General features: G+C 31.4%; 1 protein-coding gene across 1 annotated transcript in view; it reads right to left on the bottom strand.

Moving 5' to 3' along the window:
- The window catches only part of LOC122502358, a 152,157-nt gene extending 132,284 nt beyond the window's left edge, over window positions 1–19,873 (bottom strand). Inside the window, exon 1 of the mRNA XM_043612379.1 lies at window positions 19,508–19,873. Coding sequence (XP_043468314.1) covers window positions 19,508–19,510 — 3 coding nt within the window. The 5' untranslated portion in view covers window positions 19,511–19,873. The remainder of the gene's footprint in view (window positions 1–19,507) is intronic.
- Between the last annotated feature and the right edge of the window lie 887 nt (window positions 19,874–20,760).

Here is a 20,760-nt window from a genome sequence, read left to right as displayed (position 1 = left end):
TGCGCGAGAGGGCATCTGCGTTCGAATTTACCCTACCCGGTTTGTATATTATCTTATAATCGCATTCGAGCAATTTTATTTTCCAGCGCGCTAGTCTCGAACTAACCGTGGGGTCTTTTAATTGATCAAGCCAAACTAAGGAGCGATGGTCGGTTACTAATGTGAATTTTTGGCCAAATATATATGGCCTGAAAATTTTTACCGCGAAAATTATGGCAAGAAGCTCTTTTTCCGTAGTGTTGTAGTTCAATTCGGCTTTGTTGAGTGTTCGAGAGGCATACGCGATAGGTAAATCCTTACCAACTTCTCCTTGACTAAGGATAGCACCAAGGGCATAGTCGGATGCGTCGGTAGTAATAACAAAAGGTTTAGAGAAGTCCGGATACTGTAAAATTGGTTGAGAGCAAAGAATTGATTTTAGGGTCTCAAAAGAACTATCCGTATTTTGAGTCCATTTAAAAGGCGCGTCTTTCTTTAAAAGCAATGTTAAGGGCTTCGCGATTTGGGCAAATTTCGGGATAAATCTCCTGTAGTAATTTGCTAGGCCTAAAAATTGTTTAATATTTTTGCGATTCTTTGGTTGTGGGAAATTTTTGACGGCGTCCAATTTTTTGGGATCGGGTTTCACTCCCTCTGCTGAAATAATGTGACCGAGATATCCGATTTCTTTGCACAAAAATCTACATTTATCCGGTTGTAGAGTGAGACGCGCAGTTTTTAAACGGCCTAGTAATTTTTCTAGTTTCTCGCTGTGCTCTTGGATAGATTTAGAATAAATAACAATGTCGTCCATGTAAACAAACATTTCTACGCCTTGGAGACCCGATAGAACCCGATCCATTAATCTTTGAAACGTTGCGGGGGCAGTTTTTAACCCAAAAGGCATACGATTAAATTCGTATAACCCGTATAGGGTGGAAAAGGCTGTTTTGTGTCTATCCGCCGGGTCAATTTCAATTTGGTGGAAACCGGACGCGAGATCGAGCACACTAAAATATTTAGCTCCTCCCAATTGATCGAGAATATCAGTTATATTTAGCAAGGGATAAGCGTCCCCGGTAGTTTTTTCATTAAGTCCGCGGTAGTCGATCACCATTCTCCACCTTTTATTGCCCTGTGAATCAGGCTTTTTGGGAACAACCCAGACTGGTGAATTATAAGAAGATTTTGAAGGGGAAATCGCGTCATAACCCTTTAAATTATTTGTTTCCGTTTCAATAACCTCTTTGTGGATCTGGGGATACCTATAATTTCCTTTGTTAACCGGAATATCATCGGAAGTGTTAATTTTATGCTGTAAGACGTTAGTACAACCGAGTTTATCCCCCTTTAAAAAAAATTGATAGGGAAATTTTACTATTGATTTTAAAAGGCTCTCTTTTTCTTCCTCGTTCAAATTATCTAAGTAAAGTTCATTTATTAGTTTTTTATATCGATCTACTGAATCTTTCTCTCCCTCACACCTAACCTTTTCATCTTGCTTATTGTTTATATCGGGTTTTGGAGTGAAACTAATATTTTCTATTTCTTCTAGACTAATTGGTAGAATTGAAAGTTCGACGTCCCTGGTGCCGGTATTAACACAATAAGTAAGGGCTTTCCCGTTCTCTACAGTTACCAAAGACTGTCCCAGAAAAACTTCAGGGCCAGCTGGTATCAAGGGCAAATATCCCTCTGATAAGTCGACGTTCGTCACCGGTAAGGAAACTACTTGTTTCGTCCTTGCTTTTAATATTAAGGTAGTTCTCTTAAGTGGGGTGGAGAAATTAAAAGTGCCTGATTGATGATAAACTTTGTTTGTTTGTAGGTTTATTACAGAGTTACCGAGAAACGGCATGCCAACCATTCCATGGCCGCTAATGGGAAAGTTGTTTGGAACTACCTGAAAAAAACAATTGACGCCATTTATTGGGATGCGAACCTCGCCAAGGGTTTGAACTCCTTCGGTTGTGATGCCAAATAAATCATACTTAACCCTTGAGTTAATCGCTGTTATTTTATCTACCAGTCTATGTTTAATCAAATTTAGTTCAGCTCCCGTATCGATAATGAAATTAGCGCTTCCGTTTTTTAGATTGTTACTTTTTAAATTAATGTGGGGTGTCGGTACTTTCCCGCTCGATTCGAAAGCTAATATTGTTCGTCGGATAGGCGCAGTGTTTTCCCGAAGCTCGCTTGTGCACCAGTCAAGTGAGCTTATTCCTCGTTTAAATCGTCCTTCTTTTGTTCCCGATTTTCGTAAACCTTTCTTAAGCGAAGAAAACATTTCTCCTGTAAATGACCATTCTTTTTACAGAAAGTGCAGGACAATTTATTTTTATTTGCATTTCCGTTATTCAATAAGGGACAATTGTGTACAATATGGTCAGGACTTTTGCAAATAAAGCACTCGCGTTTTTTTTGTGGTGCTTTATTGCAATCGCGAGCAACATGGCCAGGTTCGTTGCAGTTGAAACAAGCTTTATTGTCGTTAACTGTGCGTACACATCCTCGCGCTAGGTGACCCGATTCACCGCATCTATAACAATTGTTATTTGACGTTGCGGAGTTATCCCTGTTTCCCGAGTTCGGAGGTTGATTACGATTCCCTCCCCCTCTACCACGTTGACCGCCACGATGCCCATCGAGTTTTCTAATGCGACCGTTTTTATCGTAAGGGTGATGTCGATTTTGATTATTGCCGCTCATTTTATTTCTCCCTTCATCTGATTTTTCTTTAGCATCGCTTTTGCTTTCAGGTGCCCGTCTGTCTAACTTCTGCTCGTGTTCGACTTCCCATTCGGCTTGTTTCGCGAGATTCACGGCATCGTCCAAGGATCCAGGTCTTCCCACCCTTACTCGCCACACGAGGTCTCGCTTTAATCCCATAATGAAATTTTCGCGGGCCGTGGTGCGGGCCGACTGCACCATGTAGTGAGCGGCCTCGTTTGTATTTTGATCCTCTATTAATTCGACTAAACTTGCTAATATTCTTCTCACGCGAGACCCGTATGATACTACACTTTCCTCCTCAAGCTGAGCGACCGTAGCAAGAGCGGAATGTAGTTGACTGGAATTCCGATGTTCTGTAAAAGTGTTTTTTAAATGCAGTAATAATTCTTCTAAAGAATTAATGTCCCTGTCCTGGAGAGAATCGAACGCATTCCCGACAACTCGCGAGAGGACCATCAAAAATAAGTGGTTTCTATCTTTCGATGCCATTAAATTACGCGCGGAGATGCAACCCTTTATAAATTGGCCGACTGGCATCGATTGCCCATCAAAACTGTTCGGAAGAAATCCCAAGGCTTCTTTAAGAGAAATTGGATTCTCAGGATCCTTTAGAGGCAGCGTTAACAATCCCGACTTTGACGTACTTGCGCCTGAAATACTGCTACCGACATGCACCGGTGTATGACTAACACGCGGTAAAATAGGGGTTCGCTGCTGAATTACAAGATTATTCGCGTGATAATTTGAATTTTCACTGTATTCAAAATCGATATCTTCATTACTCTCGTCCACAGGTTCAAATTGGTTATCATTTTCGACATAATTTTCATTACTTCCTACAGTTCGAGAGCTAACTCTTCGAACTCTTCCCCGTTTGTTAATTGCGGTTTTATTCGCGACTCTACCCGTTGGTTTTCGTCCCCGTTTTGCTCTTTCTATTACAACATTCGCGTTTGAATTTTCACCCCTATTCGCGTTGGCGGAATTGCCGCCTCGACGGCCTTCTCCTCCTCTACGGACAGCACTACGAGTATTCATTTTAATGGATTTTTGCGGAGAAATAAACAATTATTTATTGCAAATAAATCTCAATAATTCAAAAAAGGGTAAATTATTATTTATTATTATTTCTTTTCTTTTTAAATTTATCTAAAAGATTGGCAAACAATTTAACAAAATTTATTTTTTTTTTTTGGACAATTGACTTACTACTTTGATGGTCTTGAAGACAGCTGATTATAAGATCGGCACTTTGACACTAAAATTATCCCCTTCAGGGAGAAAATAACTGTATTTAACAATTTATTTTCTTTTTCACAGCACTACACTCGCGAATCAGCTCTTCGGATATTATTCCCTTTTGCGCACACAAGTTGTTGACTGGATATCCAAGGTTGCCTGCAGTGGTCAGAGGGATAACTGGCGGATCTCAAAACCACTGTCTGCGATACTGGTGTATAAAAAAAAAACACCCTAGCCTCCAGGTCTAAAAACCGCCCAAAAACCTTGAGGAGTTATCGCGGCAATGCTCCTGTCGTACCTCGTCTTCTTCTTCTGCTACCACTCGATGTCGTCTTCTTCTTCGCCTGCTGCTGGAACTTATTTTTATTTTTTTTTTTGCCACTGCTCGAACTCGTTTTCTTCTTCGCCTACTGCTGGAACTTATATTTATTTATTTATTTTTTTTTTGCCACTGCTCGAACTCGTCTACTTCTTCGCCTGCTGCTGGAATTTATTATTATTTTCCGCCACTGCTCGAACTCGTCTTCTTCTCTTGCTCTCGCACACTTGGTAACCTTTCGTTCTAAGTTACTAAATTCACCTTTACTAAAAAGGCGGTTTGAGAAGCAAAATGTCTCTTTTCAACTTTTATTTCCCACTTGTCACTGAAGTTAACTTTTGAAATTTATTTAATTTAGACCGACCGACGTTTTCTCACGCACCAAAAGTTCACGATCACGGATTTCACTTATTTCAAAACCGGCGGGTTTGTGAGTATCCCACTTCTGACACCAAAATTTTCCTGTAACGCGCAACTCAATTTATTGGCGCGAAACTTTGGAATATTTAAAAGTTCCTAAAGAAATTGGATTCGTTCACAATTAAGGGTATAGAAACCCAACCCATCGATGAGATCCTCTTCGAATAGAAATTCGGTGCCAACGTCGAATCGAATAATCTTTAAATTTTATACCGAAACTTCAAGAAAAATAGAGAAATCAAAAGCAAAAAGGCAAAAAGCAATTAAAAAGTCAAGTAATTTGGGTTTTACATAAGAAAACAATTTATTTTCTCTACTTCAAGCTGAATTAGCATATAATTACAACTTCGTACAACCGTTCGCGACAAGTCCCAAATTCCTTCTGAGTAAACTGGCCGCTCAAGCGGGCCCAGGTACTTCTACTTTCCTGCTCTAGGTATGCGCGCGCCATCCAGGTTGGAAATTTGCCTGGTTCGAGCCGACTCAATGTTTTTGGAATCGTTTGCAATATCATAAGTATAATTATTAATAGAGATATTGAAAAAGAAATTAAACTTAAACATTTTACAATAATTAAAAATAGGTCTCTATTAATTAAATTTATAAGGATATTAGCTTTCGTTTCTTTATCTCTATCTTTGTCCCTATCGCTATCTCTATCTCTCGTTGAATTAAAATGTAAAAGACCTTTTGTATTTCTTTTAAGAAATCTCACTATCAACACTCATACATCGTACTTACAACAATCGTTTAATTCAATTATCATTCTTAAAAATTCTAAAAGTTTATTATATTTAATTATGAAGTTGACTAATCTATACACTTATGTGAAAATAGTCGTCGTTGCAAAAATGTTTATGATTTATAAAGGATTACATTTGTCAAATTTGTTTTACTAATGTTGAGTTATATATATTGAAAAGCAATGATAAAATATTAGATTTAAATTAATTAAGGATGTTAATTCAAAAGTTCAATTTTAAAATTGATGTAGTACTCATCAAGTTTCAATTTAATAATCGCTTGGATAGGTTGCAATTCTCTTCTTTGACATTTTATAGTTTTTACGTGACTCTTTTTAGCAAAAAAGGCTAAGTTCAATTTTATGAGACCCAGATGTTTAGGCTTTTGTTTGCAAAAAGGGGCGATACGAGATTGAGCATTGCTATGTTATTTTTAGTTTTATTACTTTTACTGCAGGGTTTGGGTTTTTACTCTATTTATTGCCTTCTAGTCTGATTTCAATTTCTATAAAGTCATAAAGGGATTTGCAACCCACCGATTTCATACCATTCCTTCTAACTAGCCTAAAATAACAAATTCGAGAGATGAGATAAAAATTGGTTTTCCCTATTTTCTCTGATTTTCGTTTTTGTAAGAAAAAACGAAGAGAGAAAAGACATATTGTAATCTATATATATATATATATATTTTTTCTAGTCAAATTGTCCAACGCGTAACTGTTTGCCAATCATATTATTTAATTAGTTTAATTTATTAATATCATATACATATTTTATTATTCGAAAGTTTACCGCGCTTTCATCTCCCTCGATAGTGCTGTTTTTAACGGCGAGCTCGCGAATCTTACGCGCTCGTTACACTCCTCTGTTTTATCCACATTCAAAACAAGAAATAGGAAAACCAACTTTCCAAGATGAATTTTATTTAAAGCAATTCTAAAAATTGCATATTGAAATTAACCTTTTTTTAATTTAATCGATTTCAATGACAATTATTAGTATATTTAATAAAATATAAAAAATAAAAAAGCAGAAAATAAATAATTATACTAAGAAAGATAAAATATGCAATTTTTTCCCATTTTTCTAAAATAAATAGAAAATTTACTTTTTAGACCAATTAAAATGAGATTCTAACTCCTCCTACTTTAAAAAAGCAATGTTTTATTCGTTGGTTCAACATTACAAAAAGGGAGTGAATATTCAATTTTTAAAAAGTTACATTTAGTCTTAACCCATTAAGAAAAAAAGATGTCTGGCCAATAAAAATAAACTCCTCCTATTTTCAAAATGCAATTTTTGATTAGTTAGTTGAGTGAAATTAATATTTGAAAAATAAAACATAAATAATACCAACCCCCCAAAAAAATGGATGATTTAGACCAATAAAAATAATAAACAAACTCCTCCCATTTTCAAAATCAATTTTTCTATTTATTTGTTTAGTTAAACAAAATGGAGAAAAAATTAATATTTAAAAAATAAATCATATAATTCCAACCCCCAAAAGGAAAAATGATTGATTTAGACCAATTAAAATAAAATTTAAACTCCTCCTCCTTAAAGAAACTTTTTTTTCTATTTGTTGGTTGAGTTAAACAAAATGGAGAAAAAAATAATATTTAAAAAATATAAAATTTAGTCCCAACCCCCAAAAGATAAAATGGATGTTTAAGACCCATTAAATTAAAATTTAAACTCCTCCCTCTTAATAAAAACTATTTTTTATTCGTGGGTTCAATTGAACAAAATGGAGAAAATATTAAACTTTAAAAAATATAAGTCTCAACCCCTCACGAAAAAAATGCTATTAGCCAATAAAAAAATCAAACTCCTCCTATATTCTTATTCATTGGTTCAGTTAAACAAAATGGAGAAAAATTTATTATTTAAGAAATAAAACATATAATTCCAACCCCCAAAAGGAAAAATGAATGTTCTAGACCAAGTAAAATAAAATTTAAACTCCTCCTTATTAATCAAAGCTTTTTTTCAATTGTTGGTTAAGCTAAACAAAATGGAGAAAAAATTAAATATTTTAATTTAAAACATACTATTCCAACCCCCCAAAAAAATAAATGTTCTAGACCAATTAAAATAGAATTTTAACTCCTCCTTCTTAAAGAAACCTTTTTCTCTATTTGTTGCGTCAATAAAACAAAATGGAGAAAACATTAAACTCTAAAAAATATAAAATTTAGTCCCAACCCCTCACGAAAAAAGAGACTGCTATTAGCCAATAAAAAAAATCAAACTCCTCCTACAGATATATTTATTTATTGGTTCAGTTAAACAAAATGGAGAAAAATTAATATTTAAAAAGTAAATCATTTAATTCCAACCCCCAAAAAGAAAAATGAATAATTTAGACCAATTAAAATAAAATTTAAACTCCTCCTTCTTAAAGAAACCTTTCTTTCAATTTATTGGTTGAGCTAAACAAAATGGAGAAAAAATTAATATTTAAGAAATAAAACATATAATTCCAACCCCCAAAAGAAAAAATGGATGTTTTAGATCAACTAAAATAAAATTTATACTCCTCCTTCTTAAAGAACAAGAGTTCTTCAATAGAACAGAAATATATGATTTATTTTTTAAATATTAATTTTTTCTCCATTTTGTTTAACTAAACTAACAAATAGAAAAATTGATTTTGAAAATGGGAGGAGTTTGTTTATTATTTTTATTGGTCTAAATCATCCATTTTTTTGGGGGTTGGTATTATTTATGTTTTATTTTTCAAATATTAATTTCACTCAACTAACTAATCAAAAATTGCATTTTGAAAATAGGAGGAGTTTATTTTTATTGGCCAGACATCTTTTTTTCTTAATGGGTTAAGACTAAATGTAACTTTTTAAAAATTGAATATTCGCTCCCTTTTTGTAATGTTGAACCAACGAATAAAACATTGCTTTTTTAAAGTAGGAGGAGTTAGAATCTCATTTTAATTGGTCTAAAAAGTAAATTTTCTATTTATTTTAGAAAAATGGGAAAAAATTGTATATTTTATCTTTCTTAGTATAATTATTTATTTTCTGCTTTTTTATTTTTAATATTTTATTAAATATACTAATAATTGTCATTGAAATTGATTAAATTAAAAAAAGGTTAATTTCAATATACAATTTTTAGAATTGCTTTAAATAAAATTCATCTTAGAAAGTTGGTTTTCCTATTTCTTGTTTTGATGTGGATAAAACAGAGGAGTTCGAATGTCAGTCCCGCCATCTGTCGTGAGAAATGCGCGGCGATATATCAAGTAGTATATTATCATTGCTTCACACACACACGCATACATCTCACGGTAGAACTGACATCTCCAACTTTAAACATTAATTATTCAATAAGTAAACATTAATTTGCCCTAAATATGTAATAAATAAATGCTTTAATGATTACTTTTGTTAAATTAAATAAGTTTTCCTAATTTTTTCTTTTCATTATTCACTAAATATGCTATTTAAAACCCACTATATTCACTGGAAACTACTTTGTCACTTTTACATATCAATAATTTATTTATAATTGTTTAATTTACATAATATAATTTAAAAATTTAATCTACAAATGTTACTTTATTATTCCCAATAATTTATTTTATAATATTTCATTGAATAATAGCAATTTTTTAAGTCTACCCAAAACCTACCTTAAATCTACCATAACTTGGGTAGATTTACGGTAGCCCAACCCGCCAGGGTTTTTACAGCTAATATTGTGTCATCAACATATCTAAAATAAAAAAGGGGAACACAATTGTGCTCCTCCTTTAATTTTGTTAAACAATCAATTTTCAGATCATCCATGACAATGACTGAAACGAAGGCTGAAATTAGTGAACCCATTGGTGTACCCAGTAAGAAACGAAAAATTGAAAAGGATTGAAATAATTCAAACTCTGTATGGTGTAGTAGAAATTATCCAATACTTTTGAATGCCATTTCTGTCCAATACTTTTCTATACCATGATAGGACCAAGTTTCGTCTAAAAATGAATGCTATTCAATTCTTTTTGTAATTTTTAACAAAGACAAAATTTTTTTCTGAATGCTTTCCAATCCCATCCGAAATTATTACAGCCTGTCATTATATCACTTTTCAATTTTTCATTGGAACCGCGTTTCTGCATGCATTCAAGCAATCTTCTGGATTTTTGTAATTTATAAGATACATACAGTGGCAGATTTTGTAAAAAGTGTTTGTGTTCAAAGAAAAACTTGCTGAAAAATTTATTGTTTACCAATTTAACGTCATTTAAACGAGTCAGGGCCGTTATTCTGTTAGACAATAAATCATAACCTAAAAATTTCAGAGACCTTTAAACACTTTTAACCCTCTTAACTGATAATTTAATAATTATTTCTTTTTAAAATAGCAAATAAATTCATGAGTGCAGTTATTTAAAAGTAATTGAACATTCTATATGTCAACAATATTAGTATTATATTATTATACTACTGTCGCGGAATTCAGAAGCATAGGGCAGAAATGGTATTCAAAAGGATAGAATTTTTTTAATGCTTCTTAATCTTTGCTTTCTTACTGGGTATTCAAGAGGATTGATATCGTTACTATTTATATTGCTCTCACTGGATAGAAAAGTATTGGACAGAAATGGCATTCAAAAGAATAGAATCTTTTTAATACTTTTCAATTTTTCGTTTCTTACTGGGTACCATAAATTTTCGATAGAATTTTTCACCAAGAGAAAAATAAGTGTTGTTAAATACAAATTTAGTACAGTCGATAATATCTGAAAAAGGAATCTTACATTTCTGTCTTATAGAATGAATACGTCGATCTCAACTCTGAATGACCAGTTCACAAGAAACTGGAAGGAAACTGGTGGAAGTTGCATCTCTTGGCCCTAATTTCTGTTTTACAGAAAGCATTGGCAAAAAAGATGTTGTAAATTCTATTAAAAACCTGGAGTCGTCTTTATCTATACTTGACATTAATGAAAACTCAAAGAATAATTTAAGGGGAAAATTTTCTGATGTCCTGTTAAGTAATTTAAATAATAAAAATCTTCCTAAAAACCAAGATAGGTCATTTGCTAAAAAATTACAAAGCACAAAAAGTTTTTTAAAGAGTAATCCTGATGTTTTTTTCACTCCAGCCGATAAAGGCAACGTGACTGTACTCATAAAAAAGTCTGAATACAATAAAAAATTTCGGATATGTTTTCTGACGTGTCAATATACGAACTTATAAAAAAGAATCCGCTTAAAAAACTAATCAAAGAAACATCAAGCATTTTAAAATATCTGAATGAAAATGAATTTCTCCACAAAAACTACCATCCCAATCAATTGACCCTGACTGACACTGTATTAGCGAAGGCATATGGACTTCCAAAAATACACAAAGAAAATGTTCCACTTCGTTCAATTATATCTCTAATAAACAGTCCAACACATTTTCTTTCAAAAATATTGTATAATTCATTAAAAAATTGTATTACTCTACCTCGTTCACATATTAATAATAGTTTAGAACTTAAAAATAAACTGAGCAATCTTGTTATGGACGATAACTATACTTTTATTTCTCTCGACGTAAGTTCTATGTTTACAAACGTTTCTTCTGAACTGGTCATTCAGAGTTTAGATCGACGTATTCATTCTATAAGACAGAAATGTAAGATTCCTTTCTCAGATATTATCGACTGTACTAAATTTGTATTTAACAACACTTATTTTTCTCTTGGTGAAAAATTCTATCGACAAATTTATGGTACACCAATGGGTTCACTAATTTCAGCCTTCGTTTCAGTCATTGTCATGGATGATCTGGAAACTAATTGTTTAACAAAATTGAAGGAGGAGCACAATTGAAGCGTTTTGTGCAGAAACCGCAAAAGTCCATTTTTTTCGAAAATCACTTTTTTATTGAAAATTTATCTTTAAATGAAGCTTTTCAATCTGGTAAAATATTCCATAAGTAACTAAACTCTAAACCCTTAAAAAAAATAATTAAAATATCATTTTGTGCAGAAACAGCACAAGTCCATGATAAGTTTTATATTTATTTGTGATATTCTTGACGTATTTTAATAATTTATATTAAACAGTTTATATTATAAATAAAAACACTCATGGGAAGCAAAAAGTGACAGTGGTGACTGAATTATTTTAAAATTAGAAAATATTGAAAATTGGTTAAATTTATTCTTAAAACAATTTTATTATTTATAAAATGTTACTAAAAGTTATCCAAATTTAATATTTTATATAAATGTTATAAAAAATTTCATAAAACTTTGATATTTCACTGGATTTAATAAATTTTCTGTGTTTTTCATTTCATTTTGTGCAGAAACAGCATAAGTCCAAATGTTAATTTATTTTTTAATTTTTTATATTAAGTAGATAATTAATTAATCAAATTGGATTTTTTAACTTATAAGTTAGTAGAATATAATGCAAAAAGCCGAATTAAAAAAATCTTAACATTTACGAGAAAAACAGTTCTTATTGATTCCTGAACAATTTCGAATTATGGACTTATGCTGTTTCTGCACAAAACTCTTCAATTGTGTTCCCCTTTTTTATTTTAGATATGTTGATGACACAATATTAGCTGTAAAAAAAAGAACATGTCAACTTAGTCATCAATACTTTTAATGCCTACAATTAAAAATTACAATTTACAATTGAGAAAGAAAAGGATAACTCAATTAATTTTCTTGATTTAAAACTTACTAGAAAAAACAACAAAATTGTCACAAATTGGTATCAATAGCCGACTTCATCGGATAGACTCATTAATTATTTTTCAGATCATCCGATCCAACAAAAAAAGAATATTGTATACAATCTGGTTGATAGAGCGATTTCATTGTCCAACAAAGAGTTTCATTTTGATAACTTAAAGAAGATAAGATCCATCTTAAAAAATAATAACTATACTTTGGATTTTATTGATAAACATATAAAAATTCGTACAAACCATATAAAATTTTCTCAGGTTAATAATAATAATAACAATAATCGAAATAAAATTAGTATTTACAGTCAAATCCCGAAGGTTTGTTTACCGTTCAATGAAAAATGTTTCTTTAAGTTGTCAAATATTCTCAAAGAGTTTAATTTTACTGCGATTCCACTTATTAATAAAAACTCCAATTCTATAATTAGACTTGGTAAAGATGCATCTAAAAAATGGGACAGAACAAATGTTGTATACTAGTTTGACTGTAAAGATTGTCCTGCAACATATATAGGTGAAACAAAACGGTCATTGTTAACTCGCATAAATGAACATAAAAAAGTAAATGATAACTCTGTAGTTTACCGCCATCGAATTAATTGTAATCATGACTTCGATTGGGAAAATGCCAAAATTTTGGACAATGAACCAAATTTTATAAAACGACGAATATCTGAAATAATCCATATAAAACAAATCATTCCACTATTAATAGAAAGGAAGATATTTTCACTCTAAACAGAACCTTTTTTCCTCTTCTCAGACGTTTAGACTCTTGTCTATAATGACACAACAAGAACACAACTTGCTCCCTCTATGATAAAACTGTGTTTACATTCAGTTCATTGACTTTTTCTTCATATTCTTTCTTTTGACTTTCTCGAAATAGCAAATTTTAATTTTTTTTCAGTTGACACTGAACTAGTGTGCTGAAATGTCTTCCTTTCACATGAAGAAATTTTTCATTTTTAATTTTGATATATGTGGAAATTGTTATAAAAAAATATTTTTTCTCAATGAAATCTTTTTTATATTGACGAGTTAGAACGCGATTTTTATGTTTTAACGAATCTGGTAGGATATTCTTTAAACATATTTTCAGTATAGTGTATAGTGTTGTTTTAAACCTTTATTAATATTGAAGTGTTTTTCTGTTTAAATAAATTTAGCCTGATTCTATTTGTACCATTTGTACATAAATTTAGAAAATTTAGATAAATAAGTAATAAATAAATAACTCAATCATAATTTGTATATGTATTCAAAATACATTTATTTATATAACAACATATGAGGCTCCGGATCTCAAAAGGGCACTTTTACTATTTAAAATCAATGCTGAAAGTGCCTTTTTAAGATCCGGAGCCTTATATAATCTTCATTCAAATTTGAATGTTGGTTCTTAACCTCTCTTCGGATGTATTAGAGAAGGTTTGTTTGCATCCTTGACAAAAAGCCACACTTTTCCTATTTTGTGATATAAATGGTAATTCATTCCAAAAGTTTTGACGCGGCCTTGCACCTCTAAACATTTTTTAAATGCAATTTGTTGGGACACAGAATAAAGAAATAGTCAACGGCAATCATGTAAACAATTCAGCCATTTTGAAAAAGTAAATTACGTATAAAACTGAGCACGTAAATTACGGACGTAATATACTGTAAAAAACTATGTAATTTACGTCAGGTAAATTACGTACGCAACCCTGCTCTCACCTCTACTGCCTGCCTGCCTGCCTGCGCAGGCAGGCGCAATGAGAGTGAGAGAGAAAAATCATTTAATTTGAATTTTCTGACTCTTTTACTCTTTTACTTATGTGTTACCATGACAACCTGCAGGCAGTAGGAGCTGTGCTAGCGCCTTTAGAATCAATGTTAAAAGTTTATAATTTAAAATTCGTATTATTCAACAAAATCCGTAGTAAACAGACTCTAAACTTTGCAAGAAATTTTTTTTTAAGTAAAACTTTTGATATATGTAAAAAAAAAGTGTGTTTTCTAATTTCCAAAAAACGTGCACGTACATCCTTAAAAAGTATTAGTTCGGGAATTTGAAAATAAATGGAATTTAGGACAAATAAATTTTATGTTAAATGGTTATTCGAATAAATGGAAATTATGACAAATAAAATTTCTATAAATTGAAATATCTGAAATATGACATTTCGAAGATTTAAAGGTTATGTTATACATGAGGATTTGGGTAAATGCGTTTTATGTCACTTAATAATTCGAGCAAATAAAAATTATGACAAATAAAATTTCGATAAATGAAAATTTCTTAAATATGAGAATATGACATTTCGAAGATTCAAAGGTTAGGGGCCGTCCATAAATTACGTAAAACGTTTAGGGGGAGGGGGGGGGGGGTTCGAGAAAATGTTATCAAATGTTACATCGAATCATTTCACGAATCGATTCTTGGGTATAATATAAAAAAACTCAATGTTATACTTTTGGTTGTTCAGTATGATTAATAAAATTATTCCTCTCAATGTTTTTTATATTTAAGGGGCACACCTAGTGTGAGTGACTGAAAAAAACGTCGATTTTTAGAAATTTTTTTCAGGGAAATTATTGCATCTAATTTTTTTTAAAGTTTTGTACATGTATATTTGTATAAATAGTGAACATTTTGTAATTTTTGCAAAGAAAAATATCTTTTTTTAAAGAGTTATTCGCTATATAAAAAAAAACCAGTTTCTCCACTGCTGCAGTTATTGCGGCCTTCTGAGTGACTGAAATCAAAAGAACCAAAAAGACTATTAAACTAGAAGATATTTGCCATACTATGAGGCTCCAGTTTTTTTTTGGATGAAAAATAAAATTTTGGGATGCCAAAAACTATCGGATTTTTTAGGCGAAATTTATAAGCTTTTTTCAAAACTCCGCCATTTTGTTGCAATTCAATATTTTTTTTCGTCCGAGAGTCATAGTATGGCAAATATCTTCTAGTTTAATAATCTTTTTGGTTTTTTTGATTTAGGTCACTGAGAAGGCCGCAATCACTGCAGCAGTGGGAGAACTTTTTTTCGGATACTCAGGAGATAGCGAATAACTTTTTTAAAAAAAGATATTTTTCTTTAAAAAAATTACAAAATGTTCACTATTTATACAAATATACATGTACAAAACTTTAAAAAAAATTAGATGCAATAATTTCCCTAAAAAAAATTCCTAAAAATCACCGTTTTTCTCAGTCACTCACACTAGGTGTGCCCCTTAACTTAATTTTGTACGATATAAATACTAAAAATAACAGAAATAAACAAATTTGTTTCGAAAAACGTTAGTAAAAAAATATTTTTAAAAATTACGTAACAATGATGGAGGGGGGGGGGTTAAACGATTTTGTTACAACCTTACAACCTGTTACATGGGGGTAGGGGGGGTTCAAAATTTTACTAAAAACGTGTTGCGTAATTTATGGACGGCCCCTTATGTCACATGAGAATTCGGGTAAATGTGTATTAATACCATTTAAATATATTCTTATGAATGAAAATTATGGCAAATATAATTTAGAAAAATGAAATTTATATAAGGGAGCGTTCACAAATGATGTCACGCAATTTTTCGAGCAAAATTGAATGTCGAATATTCGACATTCGAACTAAACTGACTCAATTGTCGGTTATTTCGACATTCGAACTAGGCGATTGAAATGTCGAATTTTAGAATTCGACATTTTAGCGCTCCAAAACCGAACAAAACTCGGATCGGTTCGAATTTCGTATAGTAATTCGAATATTACATTATAATATATATATAATTGGGCCAATTCGAATGTCGAATTTTCGACATTCGAACTATCCGAAAAAATTCGAACACTTCGGTTCGAATTATTTTGCACAGCACTAATAAAGAATAATTCGAATAATTAAAAATTATGTTCCATTGAACATAATTTCAAAATATGAAAATTATGTGAAATGACATTTCGATAATAAGAATTTCGATGTTTTGAAAATTATGAAATTGAATTTTGGGGAATAATCATGTGCCCCAAAGATTATATTTTATTACATATAAATCGTAAAAAGCTGACTTAGAACAGCGGTTATAAAATACAAGAGTAAATTCAATAATAAATAAAAAGTGTAAATTAAATTTTTTAAATATTTAAAATTGTTTTTCTACTACATAGAAAAAACTAGTTATTATTTTAAAATAATTTGTCATATCTAAAAATATAATTTTTCAATATTCAATTCGAAATTGAAATAAATATTCAAATATGAATTTGTAATTCAAAAATTTTTTCTTTACTTTCTTTTATTTTAACGTACGACTTTTTTATTTGCTTATAAATTTAAATTTGTCCATTTACTTTTCAGTTTATATGAAAATCGTCAAATTTATTATAATAAATATTTTTTTTTCAACTGGAATTTTTGTTTGCCAAATAACACATTGTATTTTCCGATATGTATATGCTTGCATAGCAGCCAAAAAATCCTCTATTCGAGGCGAATTTCAAATTGTATATTTTATTCTTATTGTTAGAAATTTTCTGAACGACACTAACATGGAAAAATGTTTTCCACTTTTTTCTTTTTTCCCTTATCTCTTGTAGAGAGAGAATTCTTTTTTCTTCTGGTTCTAATACTATACTTGATCACAGGAGTCAGAGAACTTAAAGAGCTTGAATGATTGACAACCTAATTTAAACTCGTAAATGGCAGGAAATTGCTTCACTTAGCTTTCACGACGTACACATGAACCACCTTTTATTTTGCATCAAAGAAACCCTCTCTCTTTCTCTCTTGCTCTTGACATTTAAAGTTTTTCTGAAAAAGCTTTGTAAAGTAGAATTACATTTTACAAAATCCTATAGAAAAGGAAGAATTTTTTTCTCCCCATTTATCTCACATATTAGCCAAATATTGTTTTAAAGTAAGATTTTGTTTGTTTCTTTTTTAGTAAAAAACAGTTTATTTTCTGTTGAGAAGTCCAATTACTTTTTCTCTAGTTAAGTGTATACGGTTGTTAATTTTTGCGCATGAATTCCTTTTTTCTGCAGTTGGACAAGAGCCAATAAAATTTTCTCTAAAATATTTTCCATTGTTTACTATGAAATTCTTTTTTCAGTTTTGAAATAAAGTATGTTTTCTAATGGCGCATTGCATTCTAGAACAGCATTCAAGGAAAAGGAAAATAAGTGCTCTTGAATTGTGATTCTGAAATCCCAATAAATACACCATTTGAGCCATTTGAGCTATAGCGCTATAGAGAAAAGTCTATTGACTGTTGGCTGCACCTGAAGCCAAGGTCTTTGAATTAAACTTCATTCTTAATAGAGACTCTCTTTCTCTATTAGCTATTTCACTAACTCAAACTTAAAAAAACTAGTTTAAAAGAAAAAAAATCATTTTAATTAGGCATTTGTCGATTAGTTTTCTCGATTTAAAGAACTTTGTGTTGCGAATTAAAAAAATCCACAATTTTTTAATGTTCAAACGCGTTCAAATGATAACTTGTAAATATTGCAATAAAAATTAAAAACTTAAAATTTATATTATTTAGAAACTTTATAATAAAGTTTTTCTACAGAAACGCAAAGTTATATATTGTAATAAAAATTAAAAATTTCGTTTCTTTGAACGTTCAGAATTACGAATAAAATGTCAAACAGTATTATAGCTTTGTAAAATTGCAAGGAAATTCTTGTTGTTAATAGTTGCAGTAAAATTGTTATTGTTTTAATTAATGGCTACAGTTGAATGGATTTTGAAACCAATTTTGAAATACTGTTATCATCATTGATGCTTAAAAAGTTCATTAGAATTTTATTGTCACACCAATATTTCAAATGGGTAGTTGCGCATTGAAAATAATAATAGAACTTTTTATTGATTCAAATAATAATCGATCAATATCAAAATATTCATTTGTATAAAATAATTATTTATTTCTAACAGTTAGTTAAATATATTTAGATTAAATAAAGTTTTCTTTAATTATCCACAGAAATAAAGTACACTTTTTTCAAAAAATTATTTTTTAAGTAAAATTGCAATTTTTAATAAATTGTATCTTTACATGTTTTCTTTTTTGTTATTTGCATACCACGATCTTTACATTTTAATTAAACTTTATGTAATTTTTTCAAATGAAGAGATAAACTTAAAGAAAACATTACTTATGAAGACCACAAACTTTGGCTCAAGTGGATTGTTTTTAGAATGAAGCATACAAGGAAAATATTAGTTTTATGTGCAGTTAAGTATAAAAGAATATAACGCTTAAATTTAAAGCAGGGGAGTTCACTCTCCTAATGCAATTCATTTTCATTTTATCTATCAACTTAATGATCGTAATTTAGAATTTAAAAATATTTGTTCTTTCATAGTTTACATGAAATAAACTTTTAATTTTTACATTAAAAACAATAATTGAAACATTCATATTTAATTCCAAGTGTGAATATAAAATTCACTAACTTTAATAAATAATTAATGAAAACGATTTTAATTGAACTTTCAACATAACTTTTCAAGTGAAATTAGCGAAGTGTCTTTTTTAATTAATTATTTTGTTACTGTTTTCACCGATTCTTAATTGGTTGATCTGATTTTAATGGTCCTTTTGTTTTTGCAGATTACTCTTGTTATAAAGCAGTCCGTCGAGAGGGAAAAAGTTAATTGAATGTAAAAGCGAATGAAATCATTTTTACGAAGAGAATAAATTCGACATTTCTAGTTATTCACTTTTGACGTGATTTTTTTTATATAAAAAGTTTGAAATTTCCAAATATAGTCGAACCTTTATTTACTTGCAATATTACAAATTGATTTCTATTACTGCATTGTACTAATTTTCTAAATACTGGAAATTAATTTGAAAGTGTCAACATATAAACTCGTAAATTTAATTTGATGGGAAAATCTTTTACAACTTGTCTTAGTTTTGGGCCTGTCCAGCGGCCCAATGATTACAAAGTTGAATTTATTACAGTAACGAAGATTGGTAATATTATGTAAAAGCAACATGAATATCCTACTTGAAGAATTTTCTCCCTTCTCTACCCTTTTGTTCCTATCGAAACACTCTTCTTTTTCAGCTTAAGAGTTGAGCAAAACTTGAATGTAAATTTCAGGAAAAGTACATCGTCAATGTGTTTAATTGAAAAACAAGTTGTCGCAGAAATCTTTTGTAAAACGCACGAGTACCAGGAAACAAAAGATGAGAGTGTGGAAAACTATTGAGAAGAGGCCAGCCAACCACACAGAGGAAACAGAGGCGCGAATGGCACTCAAAAGTGCCATTGTTTGGCCCTGAAAGCAACTTTCTCCCTGATATGAAAAAAGCAAAAAAAGCAAAAAAAGAAAGAAACGTGACGAAGAGAACTTACCATAATCGTCTGTCAGCGGGTCGCGCATATCAAAGTCCTCGCGAGGATCGCAATTTCGCTTGTCTAGCCTCCCGGGCACGAGTTGCACGTTGTGAAAATCGTAGCTCAGTAATCTTGGAAATAAAAACCACTACCACCACCACCCCACATTCACCGCCGCTGCCTTCGTCTCCAACCAGCATGCGGCTTTCAATGCTGCACAACAAGAATTCCGCAGCTTCTTACTTCCGGTTCAAAAAAAATCAGTGGCACACTGCTGTCAACAATGTTTGACATTTTTGTGTCGAGTGCAAACACCAGAGCTTGAAGCTGGTGTGCGCCTGACAGCCGACGCGCGAATGCACGCGTGCAAGGCGAATTGTGTGGTCTCTCTGCTCGCAAGTGGAGGTGAAAGCTCGGGGCTTGGCCGCTGGGCGTCCCGACGCCTCGATGCATCGATCGGCGTCTCTCTCTCACTCGCTCCAGTTTCACGTCGGGATGCGGAACGTCGCCCCTAGGTAGGCGCCTTGAAGGTGGAGTCCCGCAAAACCATTCACTCTTTCTTCGGGAGATTGCGGGAGATAAAAAAGATCGGGAGCGAAAAGACTCTTCAGACGTTGGAGGGAGGGAAATTCGCTGACAGACTCCAACAACTGCAAGCTACAAATTCGGCTAGATTCCTTGTATGGGTAAAACACGCTTAAACACGCAGACCCAAAGACAGAATTAGCCAGCCGACTCTGATCGATACGAGGCAATTTTTCATAGAGGAGGCGGAGAACTCGAAAATAAGGTCAAAAGAAAATTCCGAGGCCCATGACCGTCCAAAAGCAACTCCAAATTCTGGTGGAGCTGTATCCGCTTTTGCTAATTAAAGGGCGTTTGACCCCATCGCGTAATCTCACTCAATCCTGAAAGAATCAATAATCCTTAAAAAAAACTCCAAACTTTTTTTTCATTGCCTCTTTATGATGTGGAACTAAGTCACTGAAAAAGATGAGATACTTGTAACATAACTTAGTTACTATAGATATAGAAATTTTCGTTACTTTTTTGCTCAGAAGATGTAAATTAGAATATAATTTTGAAAATCAATTAATTAAAATTAGTAAACAATATTGCAGTTAAACAGTTTTAACTGTAACTTACCAATTTTTTATTTAATTTAAAATTAAATTGTAATTTTGCTATGCCAACTTTAAAAAGGAGAACCCAATCCCAGAATATTAGTCTCTTTTTAAATTCTTATGTTAAACATAAGAATACAAAAAATC

This window comes from Leptopilina heterotoma, unplaced genomic scaffold, assembly GCF_015476425.1.
Source record: "Leptopilina heterotoma isolate Lh14 unplaced genomic scaffold, ASM1547642v1 Lhet_228, whole genome shotgun sequence".
NCBI lineage: Eukaryota > Metazoa > Arthropoda > Insecta > Hymenoptera > Figitidae > Leptopilina > Leptopilina heterotoma.
The sequence above is the reverse complement of the archived record's forward strand: the minus strand, read 5'-3'. Positions and strand labels throughout refer to the sequence as shown.